General features: G+C 57.5%; 1 protein-coding gene across 3 annotated transcripts; it reads left to right on the top strand.

The window, feature by feature from the left end:
* The first annotated feature begins 39 nt into the window (after nt 1-39).
* On the top strand, nt 40-15,390 carry TADA2B (transcriptional adaptor 2B). 3 transcript variants are annotated; one of them, XM_057501990.1, is made up of 4 exons: nt 43-491; nt 761-827; nt 13,013-13,072; nt 13,206-15,390. In XM_057501990.1, the coding sequence occupies exons 1-4, from the start codon at nt 222-224 to the stop codon at nt 14,003-14,005; spliced, it is 1,197 nt and encodes a 398-aa protein (XP_057357973.1). In that variant the 5' UTR covers nt 43-221; the 3' UTR covers nt 14,006-15,390. The 3 variants fall into 3 exon arrangements, with proteins under 3 accessions (XP_057357971.1, XP_057357973.1, XP_036777274.1); XM_057501988.1 differs by having other exon boundaries at nt 40-491; nt 13,013-15,390; XM_036921379.2 differs by lacking the exon at nt 761-827 and having other exon boundaries at nt 48-491; nt 13,013-15,390.
* The last annotated feature ends 275 nt before the right edge of the window (nt 15,391-15,665 follow it).

Consider the following 15,665-nt stretch of genomic DNA (forward strand, 5'->3'; position numbering starts at 1 on the left):
CTGCGCGCTGCGGCTGGGCGGCGGCGGCGGCGGCCGGCAGGGCCGGAGGGCGCCTGCGTGCTGAGGCGGGCCGCGGCCCCGCGGGCCGGCTCCGGGACGCCTGCACTGGCGGCGCGGTGGCGGCGGCCGCGGCTGCGGGCGGCGGTTGCGCGGGCGCGGGCGGCGGCGCGCTGACGGCGGCGGCGGGCGCGGGCGCGGGCGCGGGCGGCGGGCGGGGGAAGATGGCGGAGCTCGGTAAGAAGTACTGCGTGTACTGCCTGGCCGAGGTGAGCCCGCTGCGCTTCCGCTGCACCGAGTGCCAGGACATCGAACTGTGCCCCGAGTGCTTCTCGGCCGGCGCCGAAATCGGCCACCACCGCCGCTACCACGGCTACCAGCTGGTGGACGGCGGGCGCTTCACGCTGTGGGGGCCCGAGGCCGAGGGCGGCTGGACCAGCCGCGAGGAGCAGCTGCTGCTGGACGCCATCGAGCAGTTCGGATTCGGAAACTGGGTGAGCTCGGGCGGGGGCCCTCGCGCCGGGACGCCGGGGCCTCTTCCCCTTGGTCACTGCCGACGCGACGCGCACCTGCTGGCCAGCGCCGCCGCAGAGGGCCAGCGAGGCAGGGGCACTCAGCACGCCCAGTTAGTACACTCGCTGCAGCGCAGAGAGGTTCAGCCACACGCCCGAGGTCACACAGCCAGGAAGTACCAAAGTGGGGATTGAGACTTGGCTTTCTGACCACACAGCCATGTTCCTAATCTCTCGGAACTCTTGCCTAGGTGTTTGCTGAGTGCAGACTTTGGGCAAGACCTGGCGCCCTTCCTGAGTACGAGTTCGTGGACATAGGTGGGTCAACAGCCTTGACAAGAGAGCAGTAGGAGCCCTGATGAAGGGTGGTTTTGCCCGGAGAGCAATGTGGTGAGCCCAGACTAGCTGCGCACACTCGCCCTGCAGCTGCCCTCAGGCTCCCATGCACTCAGGTTGTGCCTGTGGCCCCGTTGGCTCTGTGCGGTTGTGGGTGCATGTGCCCTGTGTGCCCTGCCAGAGTTTGTTTATTCTTGGGTCCCCACAGTGCCCAGGACATTGAAAGAGGAGTGCTCTGTGCTCTCCAAGTACCGAAGAAAGGGGGCGTGCGTCCTGGGTTCGCACTCTGTCCGAAGGTTCTGTAGGGACTTGTAACTGATGGGATAGGTGAGAGCTCGACTGGATTCACTCCCACCAGCTACACGGCGAGCAGGGCTCCTTAGGGGAGAAGCAAGTTAGTTGCTCTCTGGATGGTCCCTGAGGAGCTCGCTCTCCACTCTGCAAGAGGATGCTTTCGTCCGCATTCACAGGGGAACATCCCTGGTTATGTTCTGGGCCACGAGGATACGTGGCCATCTCCAGGTATTAAGAGAAGTAGGGAAGAGACACGTGAACCCAGCTCCCTGATCTTTCCAGACCCTTCCATGTGATGGTTCCCCGGCCTCCCTGCACCAGTGTCGTCTTGCTTCCATCGCTCTGCAGCCCTTCCCTCCCGCTGGGCAGGACATTCCATACTTCCTACTGTAGAAGACATTCCTACTCTCCCCTCGGTCTTAACCCCATCCTGCCTTTATTACCTTTTGCCTTCCTTTCCATAAAGTGAGCCAGTCTTGAGGCACCAGTACCCTTTATACAGCCCTGGGATCTGTACTTTTCTCCCAACTCCGCAGAGGCAGCCACACTAAATCCTCACCAAAGTGCCACTTCACGATCACCGCCCTCCAGAAACCTCCCTGTCACTTTGTCCAGAAATGCTGTTTGTTGGTGTGTGGTGAGCTGCTGCTGTGCTCACCTACAAGGGTGAAGCACTCTGAAGGCGAGAAAAGCTTCATCCTTGTCTTCCAGGTGCTTGAAGTGTTGTAATTGTTTGGCCTGAGCCTGAAGCTCTTCCTGAAACTCCAGCTTTGGATGTTGAACTGCTACCTGATGTCCTCACTGCCTGTCTTGTGGACATCTCACCTCGGTGTGGCCCAGATCTCACACTGTGTCACTCAGTCACTCGGGCTGCAGACTAAGAGCCATCCTCAGGCCCTTCTTCCGGGTGCAGTTCGGCAGCAGCCCTGTCTCCAAAATATTTCCAGAATCTGACCTCGTTGCACACCCTTAGTCCAGGCTGCTGGACTCCACTGCCTCTGGAGCCTCCAGCTGGTTTCCCTGCTTCATTCTTGTGCCCGTCCCCTTCCATACACGATAGCCAAAGTGATCTTCAGAGGCATGCCACGTGCCATCAGCCTGCAGTGGCTTCCAGGGCTGCTGGGGTCACACCTCTTGGCCTCCGGGGCCTCACGGGGCCTGCTGACTGATGGCCTCTCAGCTGCTCTCCTCTTGATTGCATTTCATTTCTTCTGCTTGGGGTGCTGTCCCCCCAGATCACGGCTCGTGACTCACATCTTTGCACTTACATATCTGTGCCTCAGAGAGACTTCCCTCCCCATTGCTTTCTCAGCGCTTATCTCTACAGCTGCTAAAATTAGCTCACACAGACCCAGAGGCTTACTGAGTGCCAGGCACTGTGCTGAGAGGTGCATGCATTTCTTGTGAAATCACCCCAGCAGCCTGTGCAGCAGGTTTTGAGCTGAATAGTGTGACCTCAGAGTCCGACCCTAACTGCGCTGTCTGCATTGCCTTCGTGGGGGTGCTGCGGAAAGTATGCAAAGAACAAGCCAGGGACTACCATTGACAGAGTTTGGAGAAAGCACTGGAGGGGCTGGAAGGGGGTATCCGGTCCTCTGAGGCAGTTTTCAAACTTGAATGCATGCACGGATCACTGGGGGTGCTCGTTAAGGTGCAGTTTCTGACTCGAGCAGTCAGCGTGGCTCAGCTGTTAGGCACAAAGCTGGAGGAGAAGGGGCCTGGGCCTGGGTGTGTGGGGCCCTCTCCCTGCTGCACCTTGGTGGGCTCAGGAGAGGCCAGAGGTCGGCATTGGAAATGTACCTACGCCGTGGCCACAGGTCACACTCTGAGTAGTGGGGCTCTGGTGCCTCCAGCTGTGTTCCTGTGGGCTGGCTGCTCTACCCGCTGAGCTTCACTGTGCTTCTGGGAGGCTCTTCTGCGGCTCTGAGATGAGCGGCTCCCTTCTGAGCAGACTTGCATATGTGTGCACCTACACGCTGTGTCCCATGCGTGCTGTACTAGGCACGTGCCGGCTCTGGGGGGCTCTTCCCAAACATTCTGTGTGCTCTTCACTGTAGCCCTGGGGATGGTTCTTAGTTGACAGCTGAAAACTGCAGCTCTGAGAGTTTAAGATACTTTGTCCAGGGTGCCCTGGCTTTTCATGTGGTGAAGCCAGGGTTTAGACACAGGCCTGTCTGATTCTGAAGTCTGGGCCTTAACTCTCTGTTTAAGAGCACTAACAACTGTGGGGCAGAGGTTGGCAGATTATTGGTGCAGCCGAAGTTGTGGCTAGACTGACGGCTTTTCAGAGGAGACAAGTCTTGACCTGGTTCTGAGGGAGGTTAGTGCGTGGCATGGGGACGAGGGGAAGGTGACCTAGTGCACATAGGGCCTAGGCTTCAGGGCCTGGGGGTGGCATGTAGAGAAAGGCAGCCTGGAAGTCAGGGATAGTGAGAGGGCGGCAAGCCTGCAGATTCTCATTTTTCAGGTGGCACATGTGACCTGCAGCCTGAGTCGTACTGTGCTGTGTGGAATTGATGGACAGAGTGATTCCAGGAGACCTGGGGCAAGGCTATTGCTTCAGTCTGGCGCTGTTTGCTCACATTCTGTCGTGGGGCTGAGGCACAGGGACTGATGGGGACAGGTGTGGCTGAGGGATGCTGACAGTGAAGTGAGGAGGGTTGGGGACGAGCAGTGTGTCCACCCGTTTGATGAGTGGTGGAGAGGACTGGTGAGGAGACATCTGGACACAGGGCCAGGGTTGGGTTGGCAGGTGGACAGTGACCCACAGAATCACTTCGCTGTGGATATTGACAGCGTGGAGGCAGTGGTTCTGTGGTGGTGTTGTGCAGATTGAGGTAGAGGACACAGATCCTGCTGGAACACAGACGTAAGCCCAGAGGGGAAATGCTTTATGACTGACAGCAGGTACGTGAGCTGTAGGCTGGCTGCCGGAGGTGTTGAACAGTTTGCGGAAGGCCTGAGCTCTGCAGACGGGTCAGGGGGACCTTACAGCGCAGGTGGGTTCAAGCCAGCTTTGAAGTTAGATCAGATTTAAAGGGATGTGAAGTTCCTTGTAGGTTGTGCAGGGCCTTTGCTTGTGTATGTACATTCAGGCTAATTATTGGAGGAATATCATGAATAGAGAGTTTTCCTTTTATAGATGGTGGCAGACATCCAGAAGGCCGGGTAACAGCCAGCATGCATGTGGTCACTGCACTGTGCATTCATTTTTCACCCACTAGTACATACTCAGGGCCCGTTAGATGCCTGAGTGCATTGACGGGCATGCACCAGCTGTGAGACCTGTACGAAGCTGTGCGGTCACATGGGACGCGGGACCTCCTTCGGTGGGAGGAGTGGAGGAGACTTGCCGGGGAAAGGCTAGTGTGCACCAGGGAGGTTTTTGAGTTCTGTTTGTCTTGGTGCGTTCAGGAGCCAGGCAAAAGCCAGCTTGCCTGAAGTGGAGGATTCGGGCTGGGGATGGGTAGGTCAGGGTGCATGCGTCACATTTTGAAAAGCCTTGAGCGCCAGGCCATGAGACATAACTGGGGTTTTGAAGCTGATTGAGATGGAGTACTTGTTAAGTGTGCTGGGCACCAGGCCCTGCGATGGGCACTTCGCTGTTTGCCCTCGTTCCCTGAGCTCTCCTGGGCCCTTATTTCAGCTGTGAATGACGACGGCCCATAGCAGAACCAGAACTTGACCCCTGTCTCTGACTGCGTGCCCAGAACCACCCATTTCATTGGCAGTAAGGATCCCCAGGGACCATCCCGGACCTCCTGAGGTGGCATCTCCAGGGGTGAGGTCTGGAAATACACATTTATAGAGAGAACCCCAGGCAGTTCTGGTGCAGTGGGCCCACCAAGCTGCTTTGGGAGCCGTAATGGTTACCTTCTCGCCAGGGCAGAAGTCTTTTTTGTGTGCTGGTGGGAATGGGTAAGTCCGTCCTATAAGCATCCATCCTATTTCGGAACTGCCTTTAAGGATGGGGAAGAGGAGAGGAGTCAGTGAGAAAGCAGCTGGCATTCCCAGGGTTACGGGGAGCAGCTGGCTCCCGAACTCCAGCAGGACTCGGAGCGTGCTGGAGGGCTTGTGAGAGCACAGACCACCCCGCCTCCCATTCCTGAGTCAGTCAGGTCTGGGGTGTGCCGTGAGCATCTGCATTACCTACGGCTTCCCAGGTGCTGCAGTGTGCTGGCTGGGGGACCCTCCTCTAAGAACCGTTGATGCAGAGTAAGCCATGCCACTTTACAAACTTGTATTATTTATTTTTAAAAACTAATTTCATCGTCCTAAAATATACATAACATAAAATTTACCATTTTAACCATTTTTAAGTGTATGTTTAGTGGCATTAAGTACATTCCTACTGTGCCATCCCCCCATCCATATCCAGAACTTTCTCATCTTTACAAACAGAAACTATGTGTTAAGCAGCTCCCCAGCCCTTCCCCCAGGCCTGGTAGCCACTGTGCTGCTTCTGTCTCTGAATCTGCCTGTCGGGACTCATGCCAGTGGGATCACAGTGTTCGCCCTTCTGTGACAGGCTGATCTCACTTCGCGTCATGTCCTCGGCTCGCCCACATTGTTGCCAGTGCCAGAATTCCCTTCCTCTTTGAGGTGGGTGCCGTTCCGCTAGGGACCCAGCGTGCATTGTTTCTCCATCCGTCCAGCCATGGACCTTCGGGCGGCTCCCACCTCTGGCCGTCGTGAGTGGGGCTGCAGTGACCACGGGGTGCAGGTGCCTGGGGGGTCCCGGCTTTCAGTTCTGGGTAGGCACCTAGCCGTGGCATGGCTGGGCCACGTGGCAGTTCTCTTTTCTGGGGACTTGCTGTGCTGTTCTCCACCGTGAGGCGCGACACTTTGCGAAGCTCCCCCACAGGTTCATCTGGCCCGGAAGGCTTTAGTCAGCTCGCGGGCCAGTCACAGCCGTGTGAGTTGGTGAATTCTCCAAGTGAGCTTAGGAGAACGGGGGACCTGGACGTGAGGCTTGCAGAACTTTCTATCTCAAAGCCCTCACAGCCAGGAGCAGTGGCCCAGGGAAATAGGGGCCCTGGAATGGCTGATCGCTTGTAAGGGCAGACGGAAACCAGTGTTAGCCATCGACGTCTGCAGGCGGAGGTGACACTGATGACTGTCACTGGGGAGGGTTCACCCCACAGTGGGGAGCGAAGAGCAAGGCAGAACCAGGGTGGCCCAGGCTGTCGGTGCAGAGGCCTCCCCTCTTGTCAGGCAGGCAGGTTGTTCTTGTGCCAAAGACGCCGGAAGGAGGCTGGAAGAGAGGGTGATGTGTGCACGGCCCCACTCATGTGGTGTGACAAGCTGGGGTTCCTGCGTCCAGCCTGGGCTCTGCAGGGCGCTCTGTGGGCCAGGGTCTGAGGTGGTGCCGCCTGGGACATGATGGCGGTGCTGTGAGGGAGGCTGAGGGCAGACAAGCAGAGCAACTCTGCCAGGCCTGGGGGTCATGTCTGACGCCCATGTGTAGTTCAGCAGGTAAGGGAGAAGAGTGTAGATGGCAACTAAGAGATACGTTGGGCCTGTCCCAGCGCCGTCCCCTGGCAGACTGCATGCCTGCAGCAGGCAGGTGAGGAGGACCCCTCTGGAGTCTGCTGCCCACACGTGTCCCTCACTGGCTCTTCACAGCAAGCTCGTGAGGTGGCCAGGGCCAGCGACAGGCCAGTAGATGGAGCCCAGCTGGTGCGTGGCACACGGCTCATAAGAGACAGACTGAGACCGGTCTCCTGGTGGTTCAGTCAGCAGACATTGCACAGCCCCGACACCTGCTTCCTGCTCTGCCCAGGCCCAGGCCTTCCCTTTGGGCCCCACCACACCCCCGTGCAGGCCTCTGCCCCCCTCTGCCGCCTCAGGTGCTGCCCCTGGGGTCTCTGCTCGCAGGCCCCACCTGGAGCTGCAGGCTCACGTGGCGGGCCTCCGGTTGATCTGCCCCTTGGCAGCTTCTTCGCTTGAAGAGAAAGGAGGCCCTCGGGAGACACTGCAGACAGCCCCACCCCTAAGCCTGGCTCCAGAGCCTTTGCGGGTGAGGCCCAGCTCCAGGGTGGAGCCTTGTGCTCCACATCCAGATGCTGCCGGCTGAGAAAGGATGCCACAGGGTGAGCACAGCGGCGTTCAGAATGCCCCAGAGCAGAATCACCAGCCTGCACAGGAAGGATGCTCTGTGACGCTAAATATAGGAGTCATTTTGGTAAAGGTACTGGTTTGTACGTGAGGACTGAGTTTAATTCTCTCTGCACAGGGAGGAAATAGGTACTGTGGTGCCCCGCACATGACCCATAGAGGTTGGAGTTTGAGCCAGCTAAGAGACATGGCAGCACTTCTGTAATGGTGTCGGTCTGGAAAGGAGATTGGAAGGTCCGCAGGCTGGCCTTGCTCTGCTTTTTTAAAGCTCAGGAAGCCTGTGGTGGCAGAGGCCTTTTGCTGTGCGCCGCACCATTGTGCTGTGAGAGGCGGTGTGGTGAGCACACGAGTTGTGTGCTCCGCAGGGAGACTGCCTGCATCTCCAGCCTGTGCCCTCAGGGAGCTCAGCCTCGGTTCATCGCACAGCCCTGCTCCCTCGTGGGAATGGCCAGGACTATCGGTGATGATACATGTAACAGCACTTCCATAGTAACAGTTACTGTGATTTGAGATTTTCATTCTGTCCTAACAAAACCCTTTCAGAGAGGGATTACTCATCAAAAAGCACAAGTAGAGACGGTAAGGATCTCACAGCTAGTAAGTAAGTGAGCCAGAGTCTGAACCCAGGTCTGGGGTTCTTGAAGGGCTTCCTGGAGAAGATGACCTGAGTCTTAAGGGGTAAATACAGGTTGTAGCAGGAACAGCTTCTCAGCAGTGCTAACAGGGCACACGGCCCAGCACGGGGTTAAGCGTGGGACGCGTGTTCCCTCCTCTAAGGCTCCGGCCGTCCTGCGATGTGGGTAGTAGTCTCCCTGTCTCAGATGAGCAGACCAGGGCACAGAGGGGTTGAGTGGTTTGTCCAAGTTACTCAGCTAATGAGGGGGGGGCCAGGCCCCCGGTCCTGTGCACACAGAGAAAAGGGCATTCCGCCGGCCTGGGGAACTGCGTCGGGGGAGGCGTGTGCCGGGGCCTTGGGAAGCCCACCCGAGGCAGTGCTGCCCAGACCCTCAGACCAGACCTACCGAAAGAGTATTTTGAATGCTACCATAGTATCACTAACTTTATGTTTACCAAGTAAGGATATTAAAAAATGTTAAAGACCCAGTTAATAATCTATCACCATTTCATAAAAAGATCATCTCGGTGCTCCCCAAATGGGATGGACTTGACCTTAGAATGAGGTACAGTCCTTCAAGTGGAAAGGTCAGCTTTCACAGAGTCCCACATCGTCCTTGCGCTCTTCCATCTCACCCTGTCCCCGCCTAGCCCGGTCTGAGACGGTGGGTTCACTGGTGGGCGCCTCTAAAGGCTTGTCCTGGGCCAGAGTGAGCCCCGGGTTGGCATTTGTCTGAGGCTGAGTCGGCTGAGTGGCCCAGTATGGAGACATCCTCGTCCAAAGGGTGGAGGCACCGCAGCGTGGAGAGAGGCCCTGAGCGGCGCCTGGCAGAAGCCCGCTGACCCACATGCCAGTGTTTTCTCTGGGCTCTACTCTGCCCCCTGTCCCTGCTCGGGTGCTGGGGGCCGGCACGAGTAAGCCGCGAGAAGTCCGAGGGAGACCAGGCCAGCCAGAGAACCTGGGGGAGTCATTCCTCCCTGGATACTCCCCTCTGTTCCCGGAGCGCTGGCGTCCCGGCCCGAGCCTGGTGACGTTGGACAGCAGGCCTCTCTGCCCGTGGACGTTTCCTTTTCTTCCTTTACTTCTCAAAGGACTTGAGGGAGGCAACATACAGACCTTCCCTTCTTTTAACAAAGGCGGGACTCTCTTGTTTTGACTTTAGCATAAAGGAAAACACAAACCTGGTGCTCCGTGCCCTTCGGGCTGCTCATCTGTGTGTGCTGTGTCCTACAGTGGGGGACACCGGCCTTGGCCTATGGCCATGCTCCTGGCCTATGTTGTACTCGAGTGAACTTGTCTCTCCAACCTCTGTCACTCCCACCTATCCGTCTGGATTAAGCAAAGACTTTGCTCTTGAGCATGTGAGGGAAAGAACTGCCTCCCCAGCGCCTCTGCTGCCGTCATGGGCAACACTGAACACAGGCTACCGGCCACTTGTCACCGGCAGCAGGAAGGCAGGTCTGGGACCACTGACAGGTGGAGACTGGAGGAGACACTGACTGTGGTCGGTGGATGTTGGTGGGGATGCTGTCGCTGTGGCAGTTTTTATTCCTTATCTTAAAATAAGTTCGGGACAATGATCTAGCTTCCCTGCACCCGTCTGTCCTGTGGGCTCTTGTTAGAATCAGAGCATGTTGTCGCTCTCTAAACTCAGGCTGTCCCATTGTGACCTCACTGTGTCAGCGTCCTTGAAAATCAGGATCTGGTGTGTTTTCCCGGGCCTTTCCCCTGATGATTAAACTAATGTGGTGGCCCTGGGGGCAGTGCTTTCCAGCGTAGCTGATGGCCACTGTCTCCTAGCAGTGGCCTTCAGCCACCCATAGGCAGTGGCTCGGGCTGGTTGAGATGGGGCTCCCTGGCTTCCTCCCTCTGACTTGTGGTTTCATAAATACCCACAGCCTGGGTCCATCTGAGAGCCAGGGTCCCCTCTGCTACCCAAAGGGGACCTGGACAACGGAGGTGTCAGCACCAGTGCTCGCAGCTGGCTGTGCTGCTCACGCAGCCGGATGGGGAACCGAGCCATGTGTGTGAGGGGGAGACAGCCTCTGGTTCCAGGCCGTGGTCACAGGCCGGCCTGCATACCCGCGGCCCTGGGAACGTGGTGTCGGTGGAGCCAGGCGTGGAGCTCGTGGAAGCACTGGGGTCGGCACCTTCCTGTGAACATGGAGGAGCCCCACCTGTGCACTGCCAGCAAGTTTTCTCATGGAACAGCGTCATCGTTCTTAAGTGCTCTTTTTTCTTTTTTAGTTATTTTGGATGAGAATCTTAAACCTTTTGAACAGAATTCTAGGGCCAAATTTAACTTTACTTAAAAAAACTTCCAGATTTACCCAAAAAAGATAAAAAATAGTTCACAAAGTTCCCTTATACCTCCATCCTGTGTACCTCCCCACATGTTGGCACCTTGCGTAAGCCCTGCACACTTGGAGAAAGGGAGGCAGCGCTGATACAGCGCCTTTCACTCGTGTACGACCTCCTGGGGTTCTGCCCAGGAGCCCATGACGACAGGCCTGCGCAGCTCCTCCAGTCTGGACAGTTCTTTCTGTGTCTCTCAAGACCGTGACACGTGTGCATGCGGCCTGGTGTTCTGTGGAGTGTTGCCTACTGGGGGTCTGGCTGCTTGGCACTGGGCATGAGGCCGAGGCGGCAAGTCCCGGGCCAGGCAGTGAGCAGAGGGGCTGGGGTCGCTCCCCTGACACCCCTCTTAGCGGGGTTCTTCCTTAGTTTTCACAATATATCCATCAGGCTGAAAAACGTCATGAAAGGTGTCCAGTGAAGTGGTCCCTCCCAGCTCTGCCCCGGGTATCTGGGTAGCTGGGTCCTGTGTCCTGCTTGTCTCCCAGCCTGTTTGCACAGAGAAGGCAGCGTGTACACCTGCTTCTGCGGCGGGTTTCCCACTGCCTCGTGTGTGAGAGCTCATCCCGGCCCTGGCCCACTGCTCCCAGGCCGCCTTGCTGCTCAGTCTCCTGCTCTGTGCTTCCTGGAGTGTTGGAGGTGATGGAAAGCACCTCTAACAAATAAAAATACCTTGCTCTGGTCAGATAGGACTTTATGGCTCAGAATTTTCTTCAGGACTTAAATTTTATCCAAATGTGGGTTCTGAGCCATCTGATGATTTCTGGAAGGCAGATTGCTGCGGTTCACGGTGAACAGCAGCCTTTTGTTGGGGGGGCAGTTGGCACTGGCCAGGCACACCTCTCCCTGCCGGCTCTCTCATTGGACCAGGGGCCGGGCCAGGGCCTGGGGCCCATACTTCCAACCATGCATCTGTGGATTTGCAGCCTAGCTCCTCCGAGCCTTCTTGAAATGGGGAGCCCCAGGTCCTTTGCCTGGAAGGCTCCTGACAACTTGACCCTGCATCTGTAGTGGCTGCAGCTTGGACAGAAGCTGTGGTGAAGGTGGAGAAGCCTAAGGGCAGGTCTTGGCCATGCCTCTGCCTGCCTGCCTGGGTACTGGAAGCTCAGGCATGGGTGGGGCATTTCTGCTCTGCAGAAGCCCTGGCCACACTATCCTTTTCCTCTTGAAAGGGCAGGTGTTGGGATGGTGTTTTTCCAGCTGGTTGAGCTGCTTGCCCAGGTGGGCAAGCTCACTGGGGCTTCCTGGTCTCCAGGGTGGTGGGTGGAAGGGTGTTAATGCCAAGTGTCCTGCACTGGCTGCTCTGTGAGTGGGGGCTTCAGTGGAGCCCCTCCCTGTGCAGAGGTGCGGCCAGTGCATGGAGCGGTTGGGGGAGGGGGGTGACTCCTGTCTCCTGTACTGGTAAGACCCAGGGCTCAGAGATGGGATGTGCCCAGCCTGCGTTACCAGAGTGGCAGTAGATGCTGGAGATGGTTGTGGCTTGATTTTTGTTTTGCTCTTTTTAAACCAAATGCTTCCTGGCAAAACATAATGAACAGATTTGATACTAATAGTTTTTAAAAGAAGAAATCATGTAAATAATTCATCCCCATAGGACCAGAATTGAATTAGAGCTTTAATGTTCCCTTTCTCTGTATGATGCTCAGGAAGGGGCCTGACAAGGTGGGTCCCTGCAGGGCCCCCTGTGCTGCTGTGCGTTTAAGCCCCACCCTCACACTCGAGGGCCCTGTGGGACGGGTGCCAGCAGCTCTGGGTGGGCCCCAAGCACCCAGCCTGTAGTGTGTCCCATGCACCACAAGGGCCTTCCTCCCTACAAGGCCCAGCTTGTCATTGGTGTCAGTCTGGGGGACTGGCTGCTTTCTCGGGTTCCAATTGGGCCTTTGGGAGTGCAGACGCCATCCTGATCTCAGGTGAGCGTTACTGGGGTGGAAGGCAGCTTGTACCGCACCCTGGGAGACTGGGAGCCCTGTGGGAAGAATTCAGGGGCCAGCTGGGCCAAGTGGCTGCCGGTGAATGAGTGTGCATTTCGGGCAGTGACTTTCTGAAGTGGCTTTAGTGGTTGACTTTAAGGAAGAGGCCTCTTGGCAGAAGGGAAAGATTGAGCGAGCTGTACAATTTCCTCCCATTAATTACCCTGCTTTCACGGTTACCACCTGCAGGAACCAGTACTTGTAGCCTGGTGATTCCAACCCTCCCTGCTCCCCAGCTGTGGGGGCTGCCCTAACTGATGGCCTCCTCCCTTTAAAAGACCCTTACCCAGTCATTGCACCGCCACCCAGGAAAGGGACAAGCTGGCCCTCCTAGGGCTGGGACGAGGGCAGCACGGTCGAACGGGACGCCTGTAGCTGGGAGACAGTAGGAACTCTGGACCGGTCTGTCTCTGAGTGAGGAGGTAGCACTGGGGAGGGGAGGGGCGCCTGCCACCCGTGTCCCGTTACACGCATGGACAGGCAGACAGACATCAACTGGTGCAGGGGCCGGGATGGGGCGGGCTCCAGCCCCGTCAGGCCTGGGTAACCAGGTCCGCAGGCCAAGGGCGGGGTTTAGCCCAGCATGGTGCTGTCCGCCATGCAGCGATCCAGGCGAATCTGCACCCTCTGGGCTTCGCCTGCATGGCGGGGGTCCCGGCCGGTGCCCACTGGCCTCCGTCCGTGTGAAAAGCCCATTGGAAGGCCGGGGGCGGGGTGTCGCCGGGCAGTAACGCGGGCAGGCCTGGCGCACACGCCAAGGGCTTTGCTGAAGCCGGTCTGACCTGGGAGCTGACGTGGGGCTTCTGTCGTTGCAGGAAGACATGGCTGCTCACGTCGGAGCTTCCCGGACCCCCCAGGAAGTGATGGAGCACTATGTAAGCATGTACATCCACGGCAGCCTGGGGAAGGCGTGCATCCCCGACACCATCCCCAACCGGGTGACCGACCACACCTGCCCCAGTGGGGGCCCCCTCTCTCCCAGCCTCACCACCCCCTTGCCTCCCCTAGACATCTCGGCGGCCGAGCAGCAGCAGCTGGGCTACATGCCGCTGCGCGACGACTACGAGGTCGAGTACGACCAGGACGCCGAGACGCTCATCAGCGGGCTCTCGGTGAACTACGACGACGAGGACGTGGAGGTGGAGCTCAAGCGCGCGCACGTGGACATGTACGTGCGCAAGCTCCGCGAGCGGCAGCGGCGCAAGAACATCGCGCGGGACTACAGCCTGGTGCCCGCCTTCCTGGGCCGGGAGCGCAAGGACCGGGAGAGGGCGGCCAAGCGCAAGGTCTGCAAGGAGGAGCGCGAGCTGCGCCTCAAGCTGCGGCCGCTCTACCAGTTCATGTCCTGCAAGGAGTCCGACGACCTGTTCGAGAACATGCACAAGGAGAGGCTGCTGCGCGCCAGGATCCGCGAGCTGCAGCGCTACCGGCGCAACGGCATCACCAAGATGGAGGAGTCGGCCGAGTTCGAGGCGGCGCGGCACAAGCGCGAGAAGCGCAAGGAGAACAAGGGCGCGGCGGGCGCCAGGCGCGGCCGCGAGGACGGCAAGGACGCCGAGTTCGCCGCCATCGAGAACCTGCCCGGCTTCGAGCTGCTGTCGGACCGCGAGAAGGTGCTGTGCAGCTCGCTGAACCTGAGCCCCGCGCGCTACGTGACCGTGAAGACCATCATCATCAAGGACCACCTGCAGAAGCGCCAGGGCATCCCCTCCAAAAGCCGCCTGCCCAGCTATCTGGACAAGGTCCTAAAGAAAAGGATTCTGAACTTCCTCACGGAGAGTGGCTGGATATCCAGGGACGCCTCCTGAAGCCCAGGCGCTCCGAAGGCTGGGGTGATGCTAATAGCTCATGAGCCAAATGACTTGGGGGCTGGGGGGTGCCTCCCCCCGTTGTTTCTCTTTTTTAAACAAATTGAGTTCCCTTTTTTAGGATATAAATTCTCTTCATGGTCCTCTGAAAGAAGCAATAGTAACAATCTTATTTCGGATCATGGGGGAAACATACGTGTATATTTTAACTTAGTCCTGAAAGTAATACTTCAGATGACAATTTGCCTTTACATGTTCGGTTTGCAGCGTATGAGATTGGGTGATTACTTTGAGCCTCTTCCCTTTGGTTACACAACTGTGCTGCGGGTACAAGGAGCAATTTTTCCTGCTGGGCCCACCAGCCACCAGCGTTCCTCGGTGACACCGAGCTCCGAGGAGGCTCCCCTGGAAGGCCCACTGCTGCACACGACACCCACACGTGGCACTTTAGATGGAGCCCGTGGGGTGGGTGGGCAGTGAGGCCAGGGAACCACAGGTTGTTTTCTTTGCAACGTTAGAAGAAGAATCTTAGGTAGAGCAGTGCCGGCAATGGCAATTTGAGCTCGTAGTTCCCAATCCCAGCACCGCCCTGACCTCCTTCGCTATGGGCAGAGCCCCCTCAGCTCCCGGTGGGGAAGAGCAGCACCCCTGGGTGGGCAGGCTCCCTGGTGTACAGAGAAGGCCCAGGGGCAGGGAGCACGTTAGTGGGTCACACACGCCTTCAAACTGAGCCGGCTTCCCTGGGGGGCTTCTGCTGGCTGTGCATTTTACTTGGAAGAACACATTTAGAAAGTTCAAGGCTAAGAATTTGAGTTCTGGTGTTTGTTTTTTCCCAAGATCCTCATCTTAGTTTAAGTACTTCTTGCTGAAGCTGACCATGCTAGCCCTGCTAAGCGTCTTCCTAGGGCCTTAGGCCGTGTCAGGTGCTGAGCACCAGGGCAGCTCACAGGGTGGCTCTGTGGACTGCTGCCTCTCTCGATTGCTGTCCTGAACCAGACCCCGGCGTGGCTTCTGCCCAGCCCTGTCGGTTTTCCAGAGGCTGTGTCATGGCCGTACACGGTACCTTCCAGGGGCTCGAGGAAGGCATCTGTCCTCCAGCTGCTCAGGGTTCTCATGCCCAAGACCCTGCTTTAAGAGGTGGCAGAGTGACAGCACACCCGGCTCTCCACTCCGCCCGGAGCTTGCCCTGCTGCTCCTGCCCCCACAGCTCAAAACAAGACTGTTTACCTCCCAGAATATTTGGGCTTGAAGTTAAAGCAAAGTTATTTGAAAGAAAAAAGAACAACCTCATTTCCAAGGACTTAATTACGGTGCCTTTTCCTTTCCTTTTACATCCTGTCTCCCCTTGGGTAAATTTTTCAGCATTAAACAAAACATTTCAATTACGTAGTATATGGCTTTAGTTGCAAAATGCACTGCATGCTGGCAGAGAAATGTTCCCTGTTAACTAAACCCAGGACTTCTCTGTGACAACAGGGAAGAATGAGCAGTGGTGTTACTCCTGAGGCCCCCCGACTGCCCTGAGCAGTGAGGGAGCCGGTGCTAAGCTGTTGACAGGTGTCTCAGCCAGCGGTTCTCACCGGGGCTTCCTGGGCCAGCATCATCAGCATCCTGGGGGACCCTGGGGGATGCAGACCTTTAGTCCCCACCCGGTTCTGCT

The sequence above is a fragment of the Manis pentadactyla genome, chromosome 5 (assembly GCF_030020395.1).
Source record: "Manis pentadactyla isolate mManPen7 chromosome 5, mManPen7.hap1, whole genome shotgun sequence".
NCBI lineage: Eukaryota > Metazoa > Chordata > Mammalia > Pholidota > Manidae > Manis > Manis pentadactyla.